Source organism: Netta rufina (assembly GCF_964035555.1).
Source record: "Netta rufina genome assembly, chromosome: Z".
NCBI lineage: Eukaryota > Metazoa > Chordata > Aves > Anseriformes > Anatidae > Netta > Netta rufina.
Genome location: NC_140126.1, coordinates 64,516,499 through 64,540,646, shown reverse-complemented (window position 1 = coordinate 64,540,646; position 24,148 = coordinate 64,516,499). Strand labels below are relative to the sequence as shown.

The 24,148-nt window shown below is 40.3% G+C and overlaps 1 protein-coding gene across 3 annotated transcripts in view; it reads right to left on the bottom strand.

Moving 5' to 3' along the window:
- Window positions 1-24,148, bottom strand: part of DGKQ (diacylglycerol kinase theta) — an 89,233-nt gene that overhangs the window by 23,121 nt on the left and 41,964 nt on the right. For 2 of the 3 annotated variants that reach the window (XM_084305471.1, XM_084305473.1), the window contains 8 exons: window positions 14,551-14,651; window positions 12,824-13,047; window positions 11,904-11,994; window positions 10,076-10,130; window positions 9,689-9,750; window positions 9,280-9,430; window positions 8,402-8,440; window positions 7,125-7,240 (listed from right to left, as the gene is read on the bottom strand). In XM_084305471.1, the coding sequence (XP_084161597.1) occupies window positions 7,125-7,240; window positions 8,402-8,440; window positions 9,280-9,430; window positions 9,689-9,750; window positions 10,076-10,130; window positions 11,904-11,994; window positions 12,824-13,047; window positions 14,551-14,651 (839 nt within the window). The remainder of the gene's footprint in view (window positions 1-7,124; window positions 7,241-8,401; window positions 8,441-9,279; window positions 9,431-9,688; window positions 9,751-10,075; window positions 10,131-11,903; window positions 11,995-12,823; window positions 13,048-14,550; window positions 14,652-24,148) is intronic. The other variant, XM_084305472.1, reaches the window with a different exon arrangement.

Here is a 24,148-nt window from a genome sequence, read left to right as displayed (position 1 = left end):
CTGAGTAGGTGATGGAGCTTTATGATGAAGAATAGTGTGAAGGATAAAGTAATTTTCAGAATCCTGTAGGATTCAAATATTTTCCTTGCAGAGAGAGAACTCTTTCCACAAGTAATCAAAACATTTGTCTTAGGATTTGCGGTTGTCTTAGAATACATCTTAATTTACAAGGAGAAAACACTTCAAAATGAGGGAGCATTAAGAGGCTGAAAGCTTCTTTTAAAAAATACTTGTTTGAATGAGAAAGGCTTGGTGCCTGTATCCTCACTGTGCTGCAGTCACCACTGAAGGGCTCTCCAAGCACAAGAGTGCCGTGGGCATCCTGCTGCCCTTCCAGGAGCCACTCTGAGGGAAGTCCCACCAGGGGTCCCCTGGGACAGCCAACTCACCGCAGGGGCACGGTCAGCAGAAATATCCCCCCAGACTGGTCTTCAACTGGACCTTCAACCATCCTGTAACACGATGTGTATATGACTCTAGGCAGACCACAAAGCTCTAAGGCACCTTTTATTCATCCTGCCACAGAGTTTAGGGTTTTTACTGGTCTGCAAGGCAGGTACAGCTTAAAAAAAGTCATTTGGCCATCTTGACAAGTGTGCTTCGAAACAGAAACGTTTGCCACAGTCCCTAAGTAATGGTAATTTGTATTTACAAATTGGACTGCATTCAGAGAACAGCAATTTGTCACGCGGCTGACAGGATGGATTCAGGGAAAAGAACAACTGTGCTAAATATAAGGCAATTTAGACAAGAATGATTCAGGGGGTGGTGAAGCAGCAGCATGACAGCAGCTTACAAACATGCGAAGAGATACCAGCAGCTACAGAGGGGAGGAGACAGTGCCTCAGCTGATGGCTGTACATAACCACCAGGGGTGCGAACCAAGTCTCAGGACGGAGAAATCGGGGCATGTAATCGAGTAACTGGGGAAGCAAACTGGCATCCAGTGTTGAGATACCTCACGTCACTGTCCACGTGTGAGCTGGCGTGGACACTGGAAAACAGTAGCTTGGGGTGTCCTAGTATTCATGAGATTTTCTCAAATTGTGCTTTCCTGAAAGGGCTGTGCACTGACCCTCTGTGTTAAGATACCTGAAGCTGCATAAAAGTCTCTCCTCTGTGTCACTGCCTGCCTGAGAAATATCCTCCTTCATCAGCCATGACTGGCAAGCAAAAAACACCAAGAGGAATGCTGAGCAGGTAAGAGGGCTGATGGAGGAGAAATACGTCTCTCTTCTTGCCCCTTCCTTCCTCCTGGTTTAGACACAGCTAAGCAGAGACATCCGGTTTGAATATGTTTATGTTTACTCCAAAGAATCCAGTCAAGCTAGGACTATTTTTGCTGACAGAGAGCCAGGAGAGCCCCAGCAGTTTCTAGCTGCTGGTGGAACAAAGAAACTGCCAAGACAAAGGTGGCACTACAGACCATGCAAGCACAGACAACCCTCAACCATGCTAGGACAAGGACAGGCAACCTCAGAGGAAAGCTCTCCTGAGGAAGTGCCCTCATGCTGTACCGTGGAGGCTGCTAAGCCAAAACGCCCCTTGCCTCCACATTCTGGCTTTGCTGGAAGAGGGGAAGCACTTCCTCAAGCGTGTGCAACGTACAAACAGGGTGATATGTTCATTTCTGTTATGTGCCTACGAAGGATATTTGTAGCCAGCAGCGGAAGTCTAAGCAAAACAATGCATGCCACTGTCACCAAAAGGAAGTACCTCTTGAATTATAAGGTCAGCAGCTCAAGGATCCACACATCCCAAAGAGAGGGGCGGACTTCCTCCCCTCAAGCCATCACAGCCATTAATAAAAATAGCAAGGGAAGCTCTGGCTCTTCTGTACAGCCCTCCTTGTTACTCCATCAGCTAACGCACTGTCATCTGCCACATCCCGTTACGAATACTCCTTTGAAAATCCTGCCAGCAACCAGAGGCGGAGCAGCGCCGAAAGGAAACGCTGCTTCCCACTGGGTTACTGTTCCCTTCCTACGCTCCTTCTTCCAGCTTCTGCTTTGCCCTGCATTACCATTTCCCATCTCCTCCTCTTCAAAGCTTCTTTTTTACTACTTAAATTTGATCCCCAGTCATTTTAACTTTCTGAACAATACAGGCTATCTGAGACCTCAGGCTTGGTTCAGTGCCCAGGTACTTGTGGGATTTTATAAAACAAGGAGGCTGGGGGAAGAAGATGAATGAAAAAATAGGAAAAATAAATCAGCTCTGCAGCTCAAAGTAAATAAAAACTGTAACAATAAAAGAATGAGAGAAAAGAAACCAGACCAAAGCTTATGCCAAACAAATACCCTACTGGAATGCAGACAAGTGTTTGATTACCTTCTCTTTCTTAGGAAATCAATTCTTTAAAAAATATTGGTTGTAGACATTTAAAGTGACACTTTAATCACATGTTTATATTACTCCCTCTTACAGACAAGTTCTACATATTGGTTCTAAACCCAAGCAACTAAAATAATTCACAAAGAACCTCAGGGAACCATGCTGATTTTTGAGACATGGTAAATCTCAAGGCAGTCAAAAGCACAGCTGTGTTTTGCAAAGTGTGTAAGATTTTACCCAATCAAGTATATGTTGCGGCAAATATATTTTTACAGTTTCCATAAAACTGCCATCTAAATTTCCTAGTTGCAAAGTGTCAATACCATATAAATAATAATAATAAAAAAAAAAGTGAAACATTTACCCTGAGTGCTACTAAGAGTCTCAACCAGCTGCAAAGGATGCCTGGAATTAAAAAAAATATCTGCACGTAGTGTAAACTGAATAGTCCTACCACTAAAAAAACATCTTTGCTCAAGTATCTTCTAATATAAATCCCTTAATTATAATCATTTAGGACTGAAAGAACACATGTAGACTAAACAAAGTATCCTAGAAAGGGCAGAAGCCCTCGCAAGTGTGCTTACCCTTACATTTAACTTGCTTCTCACCCACTCGTGGTTAAAAGCAGCAAAATCCCTTGAAAGGACCAATCTCTAAGAAAACAATCACTTTTTGTTAGGGGTTAAAAACTGCAGGAGATCAAGCTTCCAGGCTGGTACAGCAGAGCAGGGCTGCTCTGGTGCTGTCTAAAAGGCTTGGGCCCCTCTGCTAGATGGCTGCAGTACAGCACCCTGATGCTGCGGAGTTTCTCCTGGTCCCTTAATAAAGCCCTGCGGGGACACTCTGAGAAGGGGAGGTGTGACTCACTGCCCAAGGACTCCCTGCCCCCTTTGGTCCTGACTTCCACACTCAGCTGGAGAAGCGAGATCTGCGGAGGGGCTTTGTGTTGGCTGGAGTTCAGGAAGGAATTTACTGCGTGTTTCTCAGAGCCAGCTAGCGGAGGACGTGTGATTTAGGCACTCTGACAGTCACTGTGCATTGCTTAATTTGTCAGGATTAGCTCAACGTGGCTGCGGGCTGGGGCAGGATATTTATTGCGCACGCTAATCCCCTCTCTGTTGCGCGCGCTGTGTAATCACATCTAATGACAACAGAGAACAAGGCGTTCTGTGCCACGGGCCCGCCAGCACGACAATTACGGCGTATCTTCCAGGGTGGTGAGCTGTTTCCAGGAACGACGGAAATCTCTAAGCAACACGTAAATTTAACATTTACAAGCAGGCTGTCTGCAGCATCTCCCATGTGCAAGCGCTCGTGACTCCCCTGTACAAGACTCCCCCAGCCTGGCTGTAAAGGAGGCACTGCACCAGACGAAGAATGACGTGTAAGGTCTGTCAACACAACTGGAGCATCAGCTCTGTCCACACAGCAGGACCTCCAGGAACTACTTCTTGACTTCTGGGGGACTGGGGAGGTGGCAGAAGGGTGGAAAGTAACCTTTCACAGTGTTTTGGCTAAGACGGTGATTAAACTATCATGCTCTTAAGCAGACACATGTCTGTGAAGAATTAGTACAAATGATTGAAACAGGAGGTTTCATCCACTTGTGTAAATCCCAAGTTTCTTTCTAATTCTTTTAAGGAACCCAAATATGGGTATTATGTTTAGTGAGATCAACAGAAATGAACCCTTTCCCTCCTCCCCCAGCTAGGTTTCCTCCCCCCATGCTAGGTTTTCATCAGAGCACGTTCCACTGATAGGTGGGATTAGAGGTCCAGCCACAAAGACTTGCCCCTGCTGTGCTGGCATTAGCTTGCTACAGCTGTTTGATGACCTCCTTGCCTGCAAATGCTACATGAACTGTTCTGCCATTCTGGTGAGTTAGCTTTCAAATCAGTGCTTCAGTGCTGTGCTGCCTTTCACCCTTCCATGCTGCCCAAGACTGGAACCGAGTACCCCTTAAACACATTAGCAGATCAACTTTATAAGACTGTATTTTTTCACACTGTAACAAAAAGAGAGTATTTCCATTTACTTAAATATTGTGAAACAAAACCATTATTTTATTAAGCTCTCGCAGGCCCAAAATAATAAAACACTTATTATTGACTTTCTAATAAGCAGTTATCAAACTGCTTCTGTGTTCAGTGTTCTGTGTACAGAATCAAACTGATTCTGTATTAAAATTTTTCAGAAAAGATACGAAGAGGGCTAATTGCTTCTGGCAGATGTGACCATGCCAGAATAGAACCAGGCCGACTCTTTTGAAGGTGTACCAAAACCAGAGCAAATAAATCACACATTGGGAAAATGACAGACTAACAAAACACAGAGCAGATGCTAACCACTAATTCACTTCTACGCTTTTATTGATTTCAAGAAGGGTTCTTTTGCTTTGCTTGTTTGTTTGAAGTTGAATAAATCATTAGCCAAAACACCATGGCCTTTGATTTATAAGCAGTTCCCCTTCTATGGCTGCACATTATTACTTCATACACAATTTCTTTGTATTTCTGCCACAAGAGGAATGCCAAAAGAGTGCAAGTTTAATATTGTGCTTACTTCTTGTACAAGTATTTCCTGTAGCTGCATTTAAATGATCACATACATACTATATAAACAAAAGCTAATAGTATCACAAGATAACAGAATTAATCTAGGTTGGAAAGGACCTCAGAAGATCATCCAGTCCAACAGCTACCAAAGCAGCATCAACAATTACTCATCAGTTTACTCTGGGTAATTAGTGAACAGCAGAAGCTGTGTGGCCTAGACACAGGCAAACCACAATTGAAATATTAGTCATATTAACTCTTGGCTCATTTTAGTGAGATATAAGCTGAAATGGAAAGAAAATGTATGTGCACATGTACAGCCTCTTTCTCCTCTTATATGTTATAAATTCATCCAATCAGTCTCCTGAAATGGAATTTCTAAGAAGTATCTTGCATCAGATAAAAGACAGCATTATCCACATTTGGCTGGCATCAAAAAGCTCACATCAAACATATGTAATGTCAGAAAACCCAGACGTATCAGCAGCAGAGCGGATATATTCAACTTCACATACCAATACACCACATCTAGGCTCATAACATATTTATCTAAACAACCACCAAAAGCAAGTATCCAAAACCATTCCCATCTTTGTTCTGCATTCTGTTCATTCTATCTCTGATAAAAAGTGTTGAAACCTAGATGGGAGGGGCAATTAGTTTCTAATGATCTCACAAAAACGTAATACCCATGCATGTACACGATGGTTTGCAATCCTGCAAGCTAAATGCAAGCACTGCCACTAGTATCTGCTTATATATAAAAAAAAATTCCCATCAGAAAACTTTGACAAGCATAGGACTCTTTAAATAAAAAAGCTGGCATTAGTTGCAAGTATGCAACTAATGGCCTTACTCACGCTATTGAACTTGACATCCTCCCACCTGAAGTTGTCTCACAGTTCTCACTAATAATGTATTTTGTGAAGCTTTCATACTTCTATGCCGTTCTAAAGAACAAGTCAAATCAAGATTCTCAGTTCATTTGCTATAATAAAACTCCAGAAAGACAGTAACTGCAAGATACACAAGTCAATAGAAAGTAATTATGGCTACCCTGTCTTCTGGACAGAACCTACATCATCCTGGTTCAAAAACATTTTATTCAATCAACCATTTCCCTCTTCGCACCTTGAATCTGCCTTATTAACATGAAGCCTATTATAAACCTAAGTGATTCACAGCAAAGTGGTTTGTAGCCATGAAAAGTAATAAATTAGAACCAAGCCTGAAACTGTGAAAGGACACTTGCACAGTCTAATGTCTGCATGAGGTGCAGATTTCAACAAAATGATTGATTTTTACCAGTCAAGGAAAAAAGAAGTATTTTTCACAGCAGTGAAGTCAAGGCAAGTGCTTTACTCAAACTCTTGCAGACTCAGAAGTGATTAAGGTCCACTGTGTAACACTGCTCTCCCCATGGAAGGTGCATCTTCTCCTTCTTCCCTATCAGCCTCATACCCTTTAATCCAAGAATGAAAATTCACCCCACACTCAACTTCACGAAGTTCTTTAATGACCAATTTATTCTTCTTATTATTGTTAACGTAGCATCCTGAAGTATGGCAAAAGCATCTGGCAGATGTCAGATGTTTTAACCAGGTCATCACAGTTATATTAAAACCAATGAAGCTGCACATCTCAACTATGTCAGTCATTTCACCCCACTAGGGTACCTGCATGTCTTTCACAGAATCACACACTGGTTGAGGTTGCCAAGGACCTCTGCAGGTCCTTTGGTCCAACCCCCTGCTTAAGCAGGGACAGCTGGGGTAGGCTGCCCAGGACCATGTCCAGGCAGCTTTAGAAGACCTCCAAAGCTGGAAACTCCACAGCCTCTCTGACCAACCTGTGCCAGTGCTCCATCACCCACATGGAAATGAATTGCTTCCTGATATACCTGATATTCAGTTTCTGCCCATTGCCTCTTGTCCTGTCCCTTGGCATCACTGGAAAGAGCCTGGCTATACTCTCTGCACCCTTTCTTGAGTGTTACACTCACACTTCTTCACAACTCAATTACAACAGAGCAAGTGACTTAAGTCACAGTAGTATATCAGGTACATTAAGCACAAGCTCTCAATTACTATTTCTTCATCACACTACTTACATAAACTCACTGTATGCCTTCCTTGAGCAACATGCATTTTTTATTCATTTCCAGAAAAAAAAAATGTTGATGGTAGTGTTTTTTCTGTTAGATTAAATTTTAAGTTCAACCTCATCTCTTACCATAACTTCAGGAATCACCACAGCATTCAGAGGCTTGTCATTGACAGTTGTGTCTTTAACTAGCATATATATTCTTTCAGCTTCAGAAAAACATGAAATTTCGAGTACAACAGCACCTGTAAAGATGTGTTAGAATGACTTTTTGTATTTTCTATTAATAGAAAATCAACAATATTGAATCACAGCAAACATTTACTTAGGATATCTTTCATTTAACGTTACTCTACAACACTCGCGGTTGTTGGTTATCAATGAATTGGGCATTTTGCTTTGTTTTTAAGCCTTTCTTCATACCCCAAACACACCCCAGATTTTTGTTAAAAGTCTCAAGTATATAACTAACTTCAACAGAAAACTAACACAGATGTAAAGACTTCCTTTGGACTTCAGAAATATCATCTCTTTCCATACACTTTATCATACCTAACTGGCTGTTCTCAAGGTATACAAGTGACAAAGCTATCAAATTTCATTTTCTATCTCATTACTAAAAATTTAATAGTTCAATTCACTGGCAATATCTCAACACGAATTACTACATACAAGGATCTGATCTGAGAATCATTTTAAAATCTTTAAGTCAATTTAGGTCCCGTATTGGAAGATGGGGATGGGAAGGGGAAGGGAACACCTGAATATAAACAAGAGAAATCTCAGGCATTTATTTGTAAGCTGTACCAAATGCAGACCCACACCTGTGAAGCATTAGTGCAGCGGACAGAGGTGACTCTCAGCAGCCCTACAGCTTCTCTGCCCTCAGTGAAATATCATTCATACAGCAAAAGCAAAGCAACAGCTCAAAAACCAGTCAGAAGATTCAAAGGAAGAATGCAGAGAGGAGTATACTGATTTTCTTCAGATTTTCAGCCACAGAACCCCAGCTCAGTAGAGTGCTAGAAACAGTGACCACAAAGCAGTCCCACCAAGTTCAAGAGCAGCACCAAATTTTTGTGTTTCAGAGTCAAAATTAGGAGAGAGCATTTGAAGGGCTTTAAAGAGTTCTGCGGTGTTAGCACTATTCAGCTGAAGTGCAATTTCAAACCTCACTTCTCTGACAGATTATCATCACTTTCTTGTATAGGTGGCACGAAGCCAACCTTTTATTAATAAGGTAACACTAATCCCCTGCTCTTCATAAATACATTGGGTTATGTTTTATCTAAATGGCTTTTTGCTTATGCAGTAAGATTCACATACTCTGAGCTTAGAACCTCTAGTACTAGACTGTAGTTTTGAAAATAGACATTGTTTGCAGTACTTAAAATCTTATTGCTTACCTTGTGCTTGATAAACATGACTCACAGATACTACATTTGCTGCAAAGGGTAAAAATATAAACACATAAAACCTTGGGTACATTTAGAGTAAATATTTAAAATATTTTTAAAAGTTACGTAAATATAATATAAATAAATATTAAAAGTTATACAAATATAGGGAGAACCTCCAGCTAACACTTTCCCTCTTCTAAGTTTACTTTGCAAGTTAGAAAAGCTAAACTGATTTTCATAAAAGGTGGCTGTGTATCCTTCCTGGCATTTAGTTTAATTCCTCTTGAAGTTACATAAAAAATTGGGAAAAATACCTCGTTTCCCAAAACAAAAAGGATGACACATTCCTGACATTGTTTATATAACACGTTTGTTGAAAGAGTATTATGAAAAATCAATTACACTTTGAAAAAGGAAAATAAATTCTTTTCACTGAGTGCTTGCCCATATGTGCACGCATACATAGCTCTTATTTCTCTGTGACCTGGAACAGAGCACATGGACAGTATGGACAATAGCTCAAGCAAAAAGTTCAGATATTAATAAAGGTAAAGATCATTCATGCATATGGAATTAAATTGCACTGCCATAATTTGAATGGTGTAAGGTATGCTCAGTTTAAAAAGGTTTTTCCACTAAAAATATTGTATAGTCACATGTAACTCCGGTACTGTAACATCACCATTTGAATAATAAGCTGTTACATCTATTGTGCAGCCACCAACATGCTAAAATGAACAAAAAGGCTCCCATGAGAGTAGATGAGAGACTGATTCTTCAAAAGACATCAAAAACATTGTGAAAGAAACAATAAGAAGCTACAGATGCTACTACATTTAATTATGTACAGCTGAATAGATCTCAAAGCGCACCTGTTTACTTACTTTTGATAGCTAATTCATCCTTGAGAATATTTGTGTATTCTTCAGGAGAAAGCTGAGGTGGAAGGCCACCAATAAATAAATTTACTCGTACAATGGACTTGCTGTTTTCCACTACGTAAAATCTTGTTTGATTCATCTGACGTATCGAAGTCTACCAAAATAATAATAAAAAATGACATGACATTTGGCAAAAAGATATTATGAAACAAAATCCCAAATAGTTCTGAACTTAGCTATCGCGTCGTCTATGCCTAGAGAATATCACAAATAGAAACAAACTTCAGTCCAAGCACTTGGCTTCTCTACAGATAAGCCAGCTGGGGGTGTAACCGAATACTTATTTTTTCTGTAAGAAGGGGAACTCCCAACTTGCTATAAAAAAGGGATCATGTTTCTCTTTCATGTTTACCTTTCTTATGTCCTTGAGTCTGTTAAGAATCAGTTCCTGACTGTCCAAGACCATGCGCTGAACTAGAGATGGAAAGAACATTAACCGTGTTTGAAAGCAGTATAAGTTATTATCAGGCTCAATTAAATTAAAACAAAACAAAACAAAAATCAGCACAACGAAAACACATACATGCCAAGATGTTAGGGAAAATTCACAACTCTTACATGTCTATCATTAAGGACCATGCAGACCCATTATTCAAAGGAAGATCATGAAGTTGCTTTGCACAATCTGAATTTGTCTACAGCTGTTTAAGACCTCCCTCCCTTTAAAAAAAATTACAATGAAACTAAGTGCTAGAAGATCACTTACACACATGCCTTTGGTCAGTGCTCCTTCACTTACCTTGCTTACTGCCCATAAGCACTTCTACCAGTTTGAAATTCTGGAGGCACTCCGTCTGCCAAAAGATGGAACATGTAAATGTAGTTTCTAAATGAGATACTGTTTTGCCAGATGTTTACATTGATATTACGGTATCCATTGCACAAACAAAGCATGGTCAATTAAACATTTTAAAATCCATCCCAATGTTCTTCCTCTACCCACTCCTCCCAAGTCAGGAATAATCTTTATTTTACACATTCAGCTTCCCACATGTGGTGTCAGGCTCCCGTGCCCTTAATTACACAGGTCTCCTAGCAGCCCTGTGGAGAAATGATGCCCACAAAGCACGGTTAACTTTACCCCCCTTCAGTGACCAGCAGCTCAGCTAGGCTATTTCCACAGTGCTCTTCCACAGCCAGCATGTAGGATGGGGGATGAACCTGATCTTTGAGAAGATCAGCCAGGAACCAGGCTCACCAGGCCTCACCTCCTGGGGCATTCCACCAGCACTGATGGAAGGAAACCCTCCTTGTGTGCCACTGTTATTTCTCTAAATTGTACTGCTACACCACAGGGAACATCCAATTCCTTGGTAGTCAGAAAAGAAAAGCCAGAGGTTCAATCACTTGCTAGTATAACTGCAATCCTGCAAACGTGACACTCAGGACTGAGGAAGTCTTAATTTTAGGCCTTGAGATTCAAAAGAAAAATTGCTTTGCATGGATGTTAAAAGCAAGTGTGGTTTTAAAGGTGTCAACTGCCAACATTTGCTTTACCTGGAATTTGATGAGAGCTATTTGGAGGATCTTTAGAATAGATAAATTCTGAATATTAAAAAAGAGATTTCCTGCACACGCATATGTCTCTCACAACTGTAAAATAGCTTCCCAAATACAGGGATATAAAGAACTTTTCCAAACAGGGTACCTAGCTTTCTTGTTCAACGGTTTCTTTTTTTTTCAGATGAGACAAAGTTTCAGATGAGAATTTCCAAGTTTTGTTAAAAGCTCCAAAGTACTTGAGAAAAAGGGCTGAAACCAAATCCTAGAACCATCCCACGATGCAAAACGAGCTGCATGCACTACAGTGTATACATGAAGACCACAGTTACCTGCTCCAAACAGCTAGCCACATGCATGCTTCTAAGTGCCCTGTAAGCAACTGCAGAAGGTGGTCACCCTCTGTGAGCATGGCTGTTCCCTGGAAGGAAACAGCTGATCCACTGGTCTATTCACAAACTCAAACTCCTGAACAAAATGCACGCACTACAGTTTTACGCCTCCACAGCTGTGTGTCTGATTCAGACTGCTAGTGCCTTGGCACACTTAAAAATTCTACTAACATGTTTCCTAAAAGTCATGCTATCTTGGCACCAGCTATATGACAGACAGGAAGACTAAAAAGAGATCACATTCCACAGAAAACATGTATCTACAAGATTACAAGTTGTATCTAATTGTTTTACAACAAGGCTGGAAGGAGTGCAGATGGTAAACCATGCAAATGCCATTCAGTCTCAAGTTTTTCTTTGCATATAACCATGTTTTAAGCTATGCAAGACATAGACAACCAGAAAACATACACTGCATACTAAGAATCACTGTGCTCTTACAAGTAAATTCGCTTGACCCAGAAAGACTGATGGTAACTTTCAGTAGAGAGCACCTAGGTCCACCAACAAGACCACAGAAAGTTTTATAGCAGTCACAAAAGACTATCAGGAATTAGCAATCTCAATACTAACATCAAACGGACAGATAGTATTTTTTCTACAGAGGAAAACATGCACATCCCACTTCAGGGTCACTCAGGTAGTATGTGGACATGCGTATTATCTTGTGCTTACCTGCCTTCCAAGTAAGGGGAGCACTTCTTTGATCACACTCTGTGTAGTGCTTTCCTTATTTACTCGTAGAGAAATGTATGCCATTCCCACCCTAGACAGAAAAGATATTTTTTTTTTTTAGGACAATCATTTGACCTAACCCTTTTTTATCTAAATGGAAAATTCACTGTCAGTTAGGAAGAAATCTGTATTATCTGAAGAAACATGCTCACTGAGTCTAATGGCAAATTCAGTATTAGCCACACCAGACAAAGCACAAGACACAAGACAAGTTCTCAAGAAATTGGTCATTAAAACTGCAGCACTGCAAATGAGTTTCTTACTATCCACACACAACTAAAACCAGGTAAAGTTTGGCAATGTAGGTACATTAGTAAAATGACCAAGTGTCTACATTTTATCCCACGGCTTTTAAGAAATGAATAGGTCATCAGACAGTCTTGTTTTGACTGCTAAGTATGCTTAAAATGTATATTCCCTTAGTGGTAAATGGAACAGATTTTTTTCCTTTAATTCTACTTCTACTTTCACATCAGAAGTTGCACTAAATTCTTCCTATTTAATAATTCTTCCAAGAATGTCAAGCTTTCAATTGACATGTATCTGTCATCATTTATTTACATATACAGTTAAAATAAACTTGCATCTTTTTGGCCAAATGTACAAAAATAGAACTGCACATGTTGCACGTGTTGTATGCATGTTAAGAAAACCGTGAGCAGGTTTCCACATGCTGAAATGAATAATATGCATACTGCTCATTCAGAAAAATAAACAAAAGTATCCTCTAGTACAGAAGAAAAAACAACATTCTCCATTACACTTGTGAGATTTTAATGACTGAAACACACTAAGCTAAACTACAGAGGACAAATGTAGCTAAGCAGGATAACCTTGTAAGAGAGGAGGAAAGCACTCACTTCAGCCAGGCAGGATAAATTCTGATCACTTCTTCATCCTTTGGTTTGGCTCTGATGATCCAAGCTTCAGGAACGGATTCTCGGAATACTGAGCCTGAGTTGCTGTCCTCTGCAGCATCGTTCCTGTTGATAACGTCATCAGACAGCAGCGCCTGCTGCGTAAAGGTCTGCAGCTCATACTCCTGCTGGTCATCATTTATGTAGTATGCCCTCAAAGCAGCCTCCTACAACACAGAAAGATAAATTAACATTTTCTTGAAAAGACACCAGTAATACCTGTGTAGCCGCAGACACTTATAAATATACTACTTACAGAATCAACCTTTACAACATGTTTTAAGCACAGAACAGTAGGGAAAAAACAACAACCATGTTGTAAAAATAATTTTTAGTAGAAGTTATAAAAAATTATCAATAGAAAACAGTAATTTGAACACTATATTTTTGTCTAGTGATAGTCATTTTAAATTCATGTCAAAAGTAAAAATTCAGCACCAATACAACTGACACACAGTGCATGCAAAATTTACTCCAAAAGGAAATTGGTAAATGACACTTGATTATGCTCAATTCTGAACACATTATCTTCTTGAACTAAGGGGTTACTGAAAACTAGTGAGCCTCTCAACCACAAGGCTGCCCTGAACCCACACATCTGCGAAGAGTAAGTTATGGTGATGTCCTTGGGAGATGCAAGCAGTCAGAGGAATATTACATCCATTAGTGACCCATGCCTGCAGCAATTCTGCATATACAGACTCTGCAGTGAATACAGCCCACTAAGTCACTTACAAAAAGTGGTACTAATCTGCCCTGGTATTGTATGCAGCAGTCTGATGAAACATGCTTTAAAGACAAGTAGTAGTCCTAAATAAAAGTGTTTTCAGCACCGTATTCAATTTTCCTTGGACACCACTGACATACAAAACATTAAAAGCCATTTTCAAAATCCCTGCTGATTTTGAGCACACCAGCAAGGTAACAATCTTTATGAGCTGTGAGTTTAAATCATCAAAATTTTGAGTTAATATATTCTCCAGACTCGTGTGCCAAGCTCTTTATTGATGGAGTCCTCACCATCCTACTGTGCACCTCCCCATACTCCCTCTGGGCTTCATTCTGCACAACGTGGGGTCTCTACCCAGTTATGCCCAGCCCAGTAAATCAAAATCTGCACAGAACATGTAGTTTCGGATTGAGTCATGTTTCCATCCAAGATGAAGTGCTGAAACAGCTAGAGAGTGGCCATTATGTAATCAATAATTCATTGCTTTCACAACCAAATGGAGGTAAGTGCGGCATGCTCCAGTCTTCAAAGCTGATTAATTGCAGTGCAGAAGTGGTGGCTATCCAGCATGAACTTCAAACTACTAATGAGGACTTCAAACTACAGAAGAGGAATGAAATATAAGGAGCTGGTTATCCAGTACTCCTCATATCGGTAAAATCACATTTCAGTGTCACACCAGGAAAGTGAATGACTGCTGAACATACCATTTTCTGCTGCACATACTGTGTGCCCCAAAAGCTACATATATCTAAATAACAATATCTACAAATATTCTAAAATAAGAGCACGACACGAAGTTAAATTGCATTATTTTATACCACTTACAAATTTTGTTGTTGTTCAGTTACATTTGTAGAAATAAGCTTTTGACTATTGCAATATAAAATTATTTGCCCCTTTATGACACTGTAATATTGACCTTCACCAGGTATCTTACCACAACTTCTTCATTTTTTGTAATCCTTGGAATTGAAATCAGTCGAAATTGATTGCGTTTCACTGCATCATTCCCATCAAATATCTTTAATGTTTGTTTACCTGAATGAAAACAATTATTGTATTTCAATAACACACCCCTCAAATCATAAAGCTACCTGATCAGGAAGTGTACAATGGAACTATTAAAAACCTACTTTTAACCCACTGATTTGTTTCTTCATAACAAGCCCCGAGGCTAAACCTTTTTGTTTTGTCATTGTTGATTTAAAACAGGTGCACATTTATGGAGGAATCAAAGAAGAGTATTTTAAGTAATCATAGCTTTATGTGGGGTTTTGTTATGTGACTATAGTGTTTACGTCATCACTTCTTCATCCTCACCATTCAAGACTGCCTTTATTACTGAACAGTTCAACAACTAAAACCAAGCCATCACCTTCAGGAACAGCTCACAAAGCACTGCACGTTCTGAGAGCATCTTTCTGAAGAAAGTCTTTAAAATAGCTGGTCCAGGCAACAGGATAAAATTAAGGAACAGTAGAAAAGCTAGAAGAAAGCAGCTGCAGCAAATGAAGAATAACACTTTGCTGTTACAGTGTGTAATCTCATAATAAAGTTGTTATAAACAGCTCATAAACAATCCTGCAGTCATCATAAAGTGATAAAATGGGTAGGAGCTGATGACTTGCAGACTTAAAATGCTTGAAGGCTTAACAGAAAACCACAGAGACCAGCTGTAATGTACACACAACCGGTTAATCAGGCAGTCTGTTAATGCTTGTTGTAAGGGAGGTGTGCATCGCATGCTGGAGTCCAGTTTCATCTTTCACTTTCAGTTTGGAAATATTGCGTAGTACAGCTGAAGGTACTGAAAACGTCTTGCTCTCAAATAGTATTGGCATTTAGATTTGAAGAACCATGCTATCAAATTATCCTTTGTCATATAAGGATTAAAAAGGAGCTGGAACTGGAAGAACAAAAAAAAAAACAACAAAAAAACTTAAAACCACCACACACCTAAGCGATGACTGGAGAAAACTGGCTAGAATCCCAGGCAGAACGAAGCATGTTGTTGGATACCTGCGTGCTGCAGTGACAGCACTCTTAGGAAACACTGCAGAGAATTAACTGCTTTGAAAAGGCACTTCAGTGACACCCTGCTGCCCTTCTGGAGCCACCTGAAACTCAGATACACTGTGTCTAATGCACCTATTCCTGTTTCAGTGTTTATTGTCACTTCCCAAGGAGACACGTCACAGAATTAAAGCTTCATCCAAAATTATGTTTGAAGACAGCATTTTTTAAACAAGACCCTTACCCTCGAAAATAAAAAAATCCTGTTATCTTCATTCTTGCTGGTTTTACTTCCAATTATTTTGAAATGCAACAGCTAGACTTTAAACTTATCTCTGTTTAGGTTTCTCCATTTATCATGGCCTTTCTTCATTAACAATTCTACTAGGCATGGCACAGTAAACGAGCAAGGATGTTCTCATTAGGCAATATAATGATCTAATTGCACAGCAAAGCAATAACCACTACAGTCTCCCATTGCACTCTGAACTCATCTTAGCCTCTCCTAGGACGAAAGTGACAATGGTGATCAGTGAGTGTTTCAGCAGCAGCCCTTACCCACTAACAGGAGAAGAACGGGTGGGACTGCTCCAGGAGCAATCCTCCACTCTTTGGGGGGATTTGGGCAGTACTTTGGTATAGCACTTTACTCTTTGTTCATGTCATTGCACAACATTTGAGGTCCACCACAAGCTGAGACTGCAGCACAGAGCATGCACAAGCCTGCTGCAAGGGCACACAGACACCCAGCCTCTTTTCCTGGCTCTGGGAGCTTCTGTTCTGCGAAGAGGCTGGCTGCCTCCTCCTTTAATCCACTTAGGGACAGTGGGGCAGGAAAGTGACACACATGTCGATAAACATCACAAGAAATGTATTCAACAAATGCTGCTATGAAGTGGAAAGCATATAACACAAATTGATCTCAGAGCACTACGTTAGCTTTTTTAATCAAAGGATTTTTGTGAGATGGTTATTGCCTGCACCGCATATCGCTAATTGATGCTGAACAAACCGGTTGTGCTGGGAAACAAATAATATTAATTGTCCCCTGTTCCCCTAACTGCAAACACTGATTTATCCTTCTCGAATACATGAAAGATGAATGCTGATGATTATTCCTTCACGTGATAAGATACATACTCTTAATTTCCACACAGAATGAGGGTTAAATTTGATATACAGAAAACACTGAAAGGGGAGGCTATTTGAAAGACTGCACCTGAAACAAATGGGTGATTGAATCATTTCAAGGAACTCTTCTTTGTGTGGTTTCATGTCCAGTTACAAGAAGTATACAATTTCACCTTCTAAGGAAATTTTATGACCTCTCCTGAGATAACTAGGCCTCTCTGAAAAGAGGAATTTGAGGACTGCTTTGCTCTGCTGCAAATGAACTAATCCACCCAATCTCTTTTGCATCTGAATTCTTTCTAACTTAAGAGAATCATTTTGATCATTTGTACTTAACTTAAAAGTCACTGTGACATGGAAACAAGGGAGTAAAATGCTAAAAATAACCTGCAAAAAAATTACTGACAGGAAAAACCTGAAATGTACCAACGATGTGAAAACAAGCACTTATCAAACTGTACATGAACAAGAAATATTTTATGTTAAGACCCTAAAAACAGAGCAGGGCTGAAACTGATCCATCCCACCAAGAGCTTCTGGGTTAGGAGCAGTGGGCCAGACAATGTATGGGTGACATGGTGGTGGTTGTCAAAGCTTGTGGTCACGAAGAAGTAGGAGATGAAGTAGCAACACCTTCAAGCACCTGCAAGAAGCCTCACGTTAGCCGGTGCAGCTCCTCACAGAGGGTAATGATACCTTCCTGAGACAAGCAATGAGCTTATGTGAGGTGATGTTTTGCTAGACCTGATGCTTATAAACCAGGAAGAAATGTTTGGTTATATAAAGGCTGTGGACAGCCTTGGCTACAATGACCATAAGACGGTAGAGTTCAGGATCATGAAAGGAAGGGAAAAAAGCAAAGGGAAGTATCATAATGAAGAACTTCAGGAAAGCAGACTTCGGCTTGCCCTGGAATCTGTTTAGAAATATCCCATGGGATACAGTCCTGGAGAGAAGAGTGGTCCAGGAGGGGTAGCCAGTTTTCAAGGATCACTTCCTCTGATTTCAAGCTTTCTGTACCCACAAATAGGAAAAATAAGCAAAGGTGGCAGAAAGCATGCACGGATTAATGAGGAACTCCTGATAAAACTTGGCTGTGAAAAGGAAGCACACAAGAGAGAGATGAAGAATAGTGTTGGAATGAATATAGAGACTGTCCATACAGGGATTTGGTTAGGAAAGCCAAAGCCCATATGGAGATAGGTCTAGTGAAGGACAGTAAGACAAGAAAAAAATCATCAGGAAAAGGATGACTGGAGAAAATGTGGGCCTGCAGAGGATTTGGAACAAGGACCTGGTCATAAGGGCCATGAAGAAGGCTGAGGCACTGACTGCCTTCTTTGTCTTGGTTTTCACTGGTAAGACTGGCCATCAGCCACCCCAAGGCTCCTGAGACCAGTGGGAAAGTCCAGGGCAAGGAAGCCTTAGTGGAGGAGGTTTACGTTAGGGAACACCTAAACAGGCCATGCAGAATGCCGTGGGTCTGATACAATGCTGAGAGCATGAAGTCCAGCTGTAGGCCTGTACAATGGAGCACCCTACCAGTGATATGGGGGATTGATAGCATTTAACCTCTTCACTGACTTTTTTTTAAGCCTCAATATGAGGCACATTTAAGTATGATCAACTCATACTTCCAAACTATCCTTGACAGTCTATTGCCATCACACTGAGACATTCACAACTTTTTAATAGTCAAAATCTGATCCTCTCCTTTAAACCCTGCTGGATTACTGTCAGAAGAAGCGAAATTCTTTTAAGAACAGATTTCTGTCAGAGAGATCTCCATGGTGACTGTAGCATGGACAAATTGTAACCAAAAGACATTGTGTCCTGGGTGACCTTCTCTTGGGCTAATATGATTTGAGAAAAGACAGCAAACACATGTTACTGAAGCACAACCAATGTTCCGAGTACGAACTTTCATAACATTATCAAGATCTCTACTGTTTTCTCTAGCAATCCAGAGGATAGACAAACATCTGAGAATAAAAACATTCATCCAAATTTTAGTACTTGTTTTCATTCAAACTGCCTTTGGAGACTGCTTGTTAGACTCTAGCTGTCCTGAAAGAATCCTTAGCAATTTCATCTGAAGATTTTTTATGAGCTTTCCACTTAAGATCAGACAAATGTTTCATAGGGTTGGATTGACTCAAACTATTTTGCTAAGATGAATGTGGATCTCAAGTACATTCCTTAGCCAAACATGCCCTATACTCAATCTTGCTTTCCATAAGGTAATGCAGTTACCTTTCACACAAAGTAACTTCAATTTATGAAGTGAAAAGTCATATTCAACTTCTTTTGTTACTGCCATCCTTGATGGAGTGCCTTGTACTACAACTTGATGAAAGTTGGCTTTCTTGCACCTGAGCTTCTGGGAACAGATAACAGAAAGCTAAACAGCCAGTTACTTGATCACGGCTAGTCACCTGGAAAAACACTTCCTGACTCATTCAAGTGTACATCCACAACATGAAAGTTAAGGTGTGTCTTCTGTCAGTCTGATATGTTGAACTAACCTCTGAAAAGAAGCTCAACTATAATAACTTCTACCATTAAAGCTCCTTCTCTCTCCTGCTCCGATTTTTGAATATTAGAGAATGATCAAGTTATAGAAGTGAGGTCTACCTCTCATATTTTGTAGCACATAAAAAGTATTGGTAATATGCAATGGATGCATAAATCAAATTTTGGTATTTTAAGGAGTTATTGCCTGTGTTACAAATACTGATATTTCACTTCAGAATGCCTCTCCCTTTGAACTTTTACCTTTTCCTATTGTGCTAGACTACACAATATTGGGACTTCCCTTTAAAAAAACATTATTATTTTTTTTCCTATTCTTATGGGTTAGCCCCAGTAGGCAGCTTAGTACCTCAGAGCCACTCACTATGGAAAATAGAAAATTATCTCCATCCCAGCCAACGCCAGGACACTAATCACAGGACTCTGAGCAGGAAAGAAAAAAATAAAAAAATCTGTCTTCATGATTACACTTTTCAAGGTGAAGACAACTACAAAAAGGTCAACTACAGACATAAGTTACCAAACTACAAAATGACTGAAGAGGCTAATTTCCTGGGAAAAAAAAGATAAATAGCATTTCATGATTCATGCACTTCGACCTAAAAAATCCTCATATACAGGACACTGCTTCTGAAAAGGTTTGTGTGTGGCTTGTGGCAGAGAGGATGAAACGAAGTAGACAGAGTTTTTGCTGTTCAAGAAAAATAGAGGCCTACACCAAACATATGTTCGAGTTTAACCTTAAAAGAAATAAATGTTAGCTATGCTGCTTACAGAGAACAATTCTTCCAAAGAGAACTTGTGTTATTCACAGGCTTTCTGCTCTCCTTTTATACTCAGAGCTACTTCAAATTATAAAAGTCTGGACTGGCAGATTTTGCTTACCACAGCCTTCAAGGCAGCAGTAAAACAGGTAGGAGTTGCGTGTTTTCTTTGCTTTTATTAGTCTTTAGAAGACTGTTGTGGAAGTCCCAAATTCTTTCTTCCTCTGGATTCTCCTCTTCCAGGAGAGCCATTTACAGGTTTGTCATTTCCCTGAAGAGGTTTTCATGATCAAGTCAAATATTGCTAGTTCCAAGACAGTTTTGGAGCACAAAACGATGCTGGCAGCCATGCTTGTTTGTTCATGAATCCCTTTTAGGGAGAATTTTAGAATTTCAGCAAGCATCTGCTGTACGTAACAAAACCTATTCTGGTTTTACCCGTTTCCCACTCTAGATTTAGGTCTCCAAATCCATTTAAACCACCTTTTAGAGGAACATGTGACCTGCATAGTTATCTGTAAGCAGTAAGTTCAGCAATGTAACTTTAGAGGAAAAATCCATACATGCCACATATGCTGTCTTTGCTCTTTCCTGAAATGATGTATTCTTGCCTGCAAAATTACAGTGAAGGTTTCCTCCACACTGTTAGCAGATTTGGGACAGGATATAAGCAAGCATTAAGCGAGTAACTTATACCTAATGAAACAACATTATATCTCACTTCCCCAGAACAGAAGGAAAAGACTCACGGAACACAGGCCCAAAAACCTCTGCAGTAAGCTACCTGAGCAGAGCATTAGCAGAACACGGGGTGTGGACAGACATGCTGTGAAAAACATGTTTGCTGACAATACTGTAGGCCCCTATTCCCTGAGTCAGTTTCCTTTGAAACCTCCTGTAGAGAGGGTTTCCTCTTGACGGGTGCCTCTCACATTTAGTGCTCAGCTTTCTCTCCTCTTTTCTCCTGCGGAGGATGTGCGCTCACTGGAGCAGATGGTTCACGTGCAGTCAGAGGGTGCTGAAAGCCATCCAGATGGCAGAGAGACTCCCAGGTCAGGAGTATGCCCTTCATCTTCACATTGCCAGGTTGCATCCCTGGGCTACAACACATGTGCTGCCAGAAAGTACCCTGAGCCCTTGATACGCCTACTGAAATGCATTTGCACACATTTCCAGTGGGCTGCTATGGAGAAACTATACCCAAGCATCAAGACTAGCAAAATATTAAAGCAGAGAGAATGCAAAATCACAGGAAAAAACTCTCAAAAAACCATAAATCTCCATGTCATTCTTAGATATCTATAGTTACATTATTAATCTGCTAAGCCTTGTCTTATTCTCTGAAGACATGGAATAAATTAACACTGGCTAATAATATTAGCTAATATGTCTCCTCCATACCCTTCTGGCAACAATGCCAGAAAACCTCAGAGAGATGTTTCAATCATCCCTCTTAAAGATATTTGCCAGAAAACATTTTTACATTGTAAAATTACATTTACAGTAAGTGGATTAAGAAAAGGTGCTTGACTTCCCTAAAAAATGCATCTAGAGTAGGAAATGTTTTGACAACCTATTAGCATGAGACATCAAGGGCGAGAGGAAAAGGGATGCATTGAGCAAGAGAGAGACAAGATGATTGAGAGAGAACTGAACCAAACCAAACAGGCAGTAACACTAGGGAGTAAATGTTACTGGAGAGGGAAGGGAAGTGGGAGATGGGATATCAGTGATGGACAATTTAGAAAAAGAAAATACAACACATAATTCATTAATAAGTGAGAACAGTAGTAGCCTCTAACAAGTGTCAGAAAAGGCAGACAAAGAAGGTTGAGCAGGAGGCTATGCACTGCAGGGGGAAAGTGAAACGATACAAATATAGCACATGATTTTTCAGAACACTTATTTTTCTTTTCCAGGTAGTTACAAGCAATTCAGCCAAGATAGGGAAACACACAACCTTTTCTACCATTCAAGACTCTAGTTCAAAATATCTTTAAATGCAGGCTAATTAAGCTATCTTGGGGAAAAAAGATTTTATCATGACGTCAGCATGACTGCAATTCAACTAAATGAATACCTCCTGAAGTACCACTGAACATAATCTTCAGGAAAGAAGTGTAGGACATTTAGAGACAACAGCCATCAAGCACTACCTGTGATGGAAAAGCTTTCAAGTAAATAAAAGCTCCCTGGGCCTCACTACACAGTAGCCAAGTGTCCTCATCCTTTATTGATTACTGGCAAGCAATTAGGGTAGAATCTGATGTCTGTTCACGTTCCCAGATCCCTGAATATCGGCACTCAAATAAGAGCCTGCAATGACTCATTTTTATTTTATTTCAGGAGTTACTGAGATAGCTCCTCAGGGATTCATTTGTTGCATGTATACGACAAATCAAGGTTTTTGTTTTTATTTATCCACTATGTCTTCACATTGCTATGAAATTAGAGGAGTGATTTTTACTTGATGACCCTTGTGGGTCCCTTCCAACCTGGGATATGCTGTGATTCTGTGATTTTTACATTTGCTCTTTTGACTTCTCAGGCCTGACAGAACACATTTGTGGTTGCCTCTTAGCTGAGACCAATGAATTCTGTTTCCAGGAAACCGAGAGTGATCTGTGCTGGTTGAAAGCAAATTCAACATCCCACCTCAGAAAGGACAGACAATGCACACTTTTGAAATTCACCTCTTAGAAGCACTTTTAATCCCTTCTCTTATCCCTGTTTTATCAGTTATACGTTCACAGAATGACCAACACAATTACTTTAGTTTGAAAATGGACTTTGGGCTGAACTCTTTCCCCAAGCAATACAACTAACTACGCTAATAAGAGCATCCACATAATGTTTATCTTACTACTCCTGTGACATTCAGTTCTCCTCAAGTTAATTGCTCACTGTGTAGACAAGCTCTTGGAAGCTGGCTCATGCTCCCAGGCACAAGGATTTACAGTCCTTTTTCAAACCTGCTCACACGTTTTTTTCAGCAAATCTCTACATCTGTTAAACCTATCACCTCAAAGTGTAGGTTTGTTTTTATGGTCCTTTTATGCTTTTGGCTTTGGTATCTCAGTAGGCTATGTTTCACGCCCGACTTAATGTATTTAAGTCCTGAAACCTAGTATTTATGTCTTCTAACTTTTCACTCAACAATCCTATTACAAGAGCTAAGAAACAAAGGGGAATGCAGGCCACCAACTCACAATTTTCTTCTAGTATTAATCTAAAGACTTTGCACCCTTTCTTACTGTTTTCTTGCCTAAGGAAAAAGCATGCCTTTACAGGCCAATACTATTCAATATGTTTAGACTTATTTCCAAAGTTTCTGAAAAGCAGGTATCTGTAAAATGTGGAGAGCTGGAATTAAGAAAAACTACAGCACTGCAGAACCCAATTCAGTTCAGACACTCCTGAAGGAGAGCACAGTAACATCCCTAAAGCTATGGCAAATACAGAGTCAATACACAGAGGCTAATGAATGGCTAACTCCCGATCCACATTAGACAACTACTATCATGTATTTTCTAGGAACAGGTGGAAGGTGCCCGGCACACAACTCCCACACCTCTGTGATGTTTAACTCGATAGTTTATGACTCCCGACACACAGAGGAGCACAGAAGCACAACGGCAGGCGGGGGAGCCCCAATAACTTTCTCAGAGAAGCCCTGTATTGCCCTGATACAAGGGATGTCAGTCCCACAGGCCAGGAGTGGCACCCACCAGGTCAGTCTGCAGGGGAAGCAATGTGGGTGTCACCTCACTGACCAACGGGGTCACTGCTTAGGGGTGTGGAGATCTTTATGGGATGCATGGGAATAGCACTCTGGGATTGTACAAGAGCTGTTATGGAGTATTTAGGGGAATATTAAGAACCAAAGGTGGCATGGGGAGGAATAGGTATGTGAAAATAGAGAGATAAGGACATAAAAGGGGCTGGTCATACATGGAGGTTGCAGGTTGGTGCACTTCACACCCTGCACGGGATCAGCACATACTGTCCTGTCTTCTCATTAAAGGCTGTTTCTAACTTTTGCTGGGTGTGTTACGCTCTTCTGCATGTGTACATATGTGCCTCTGAAAATAGCAA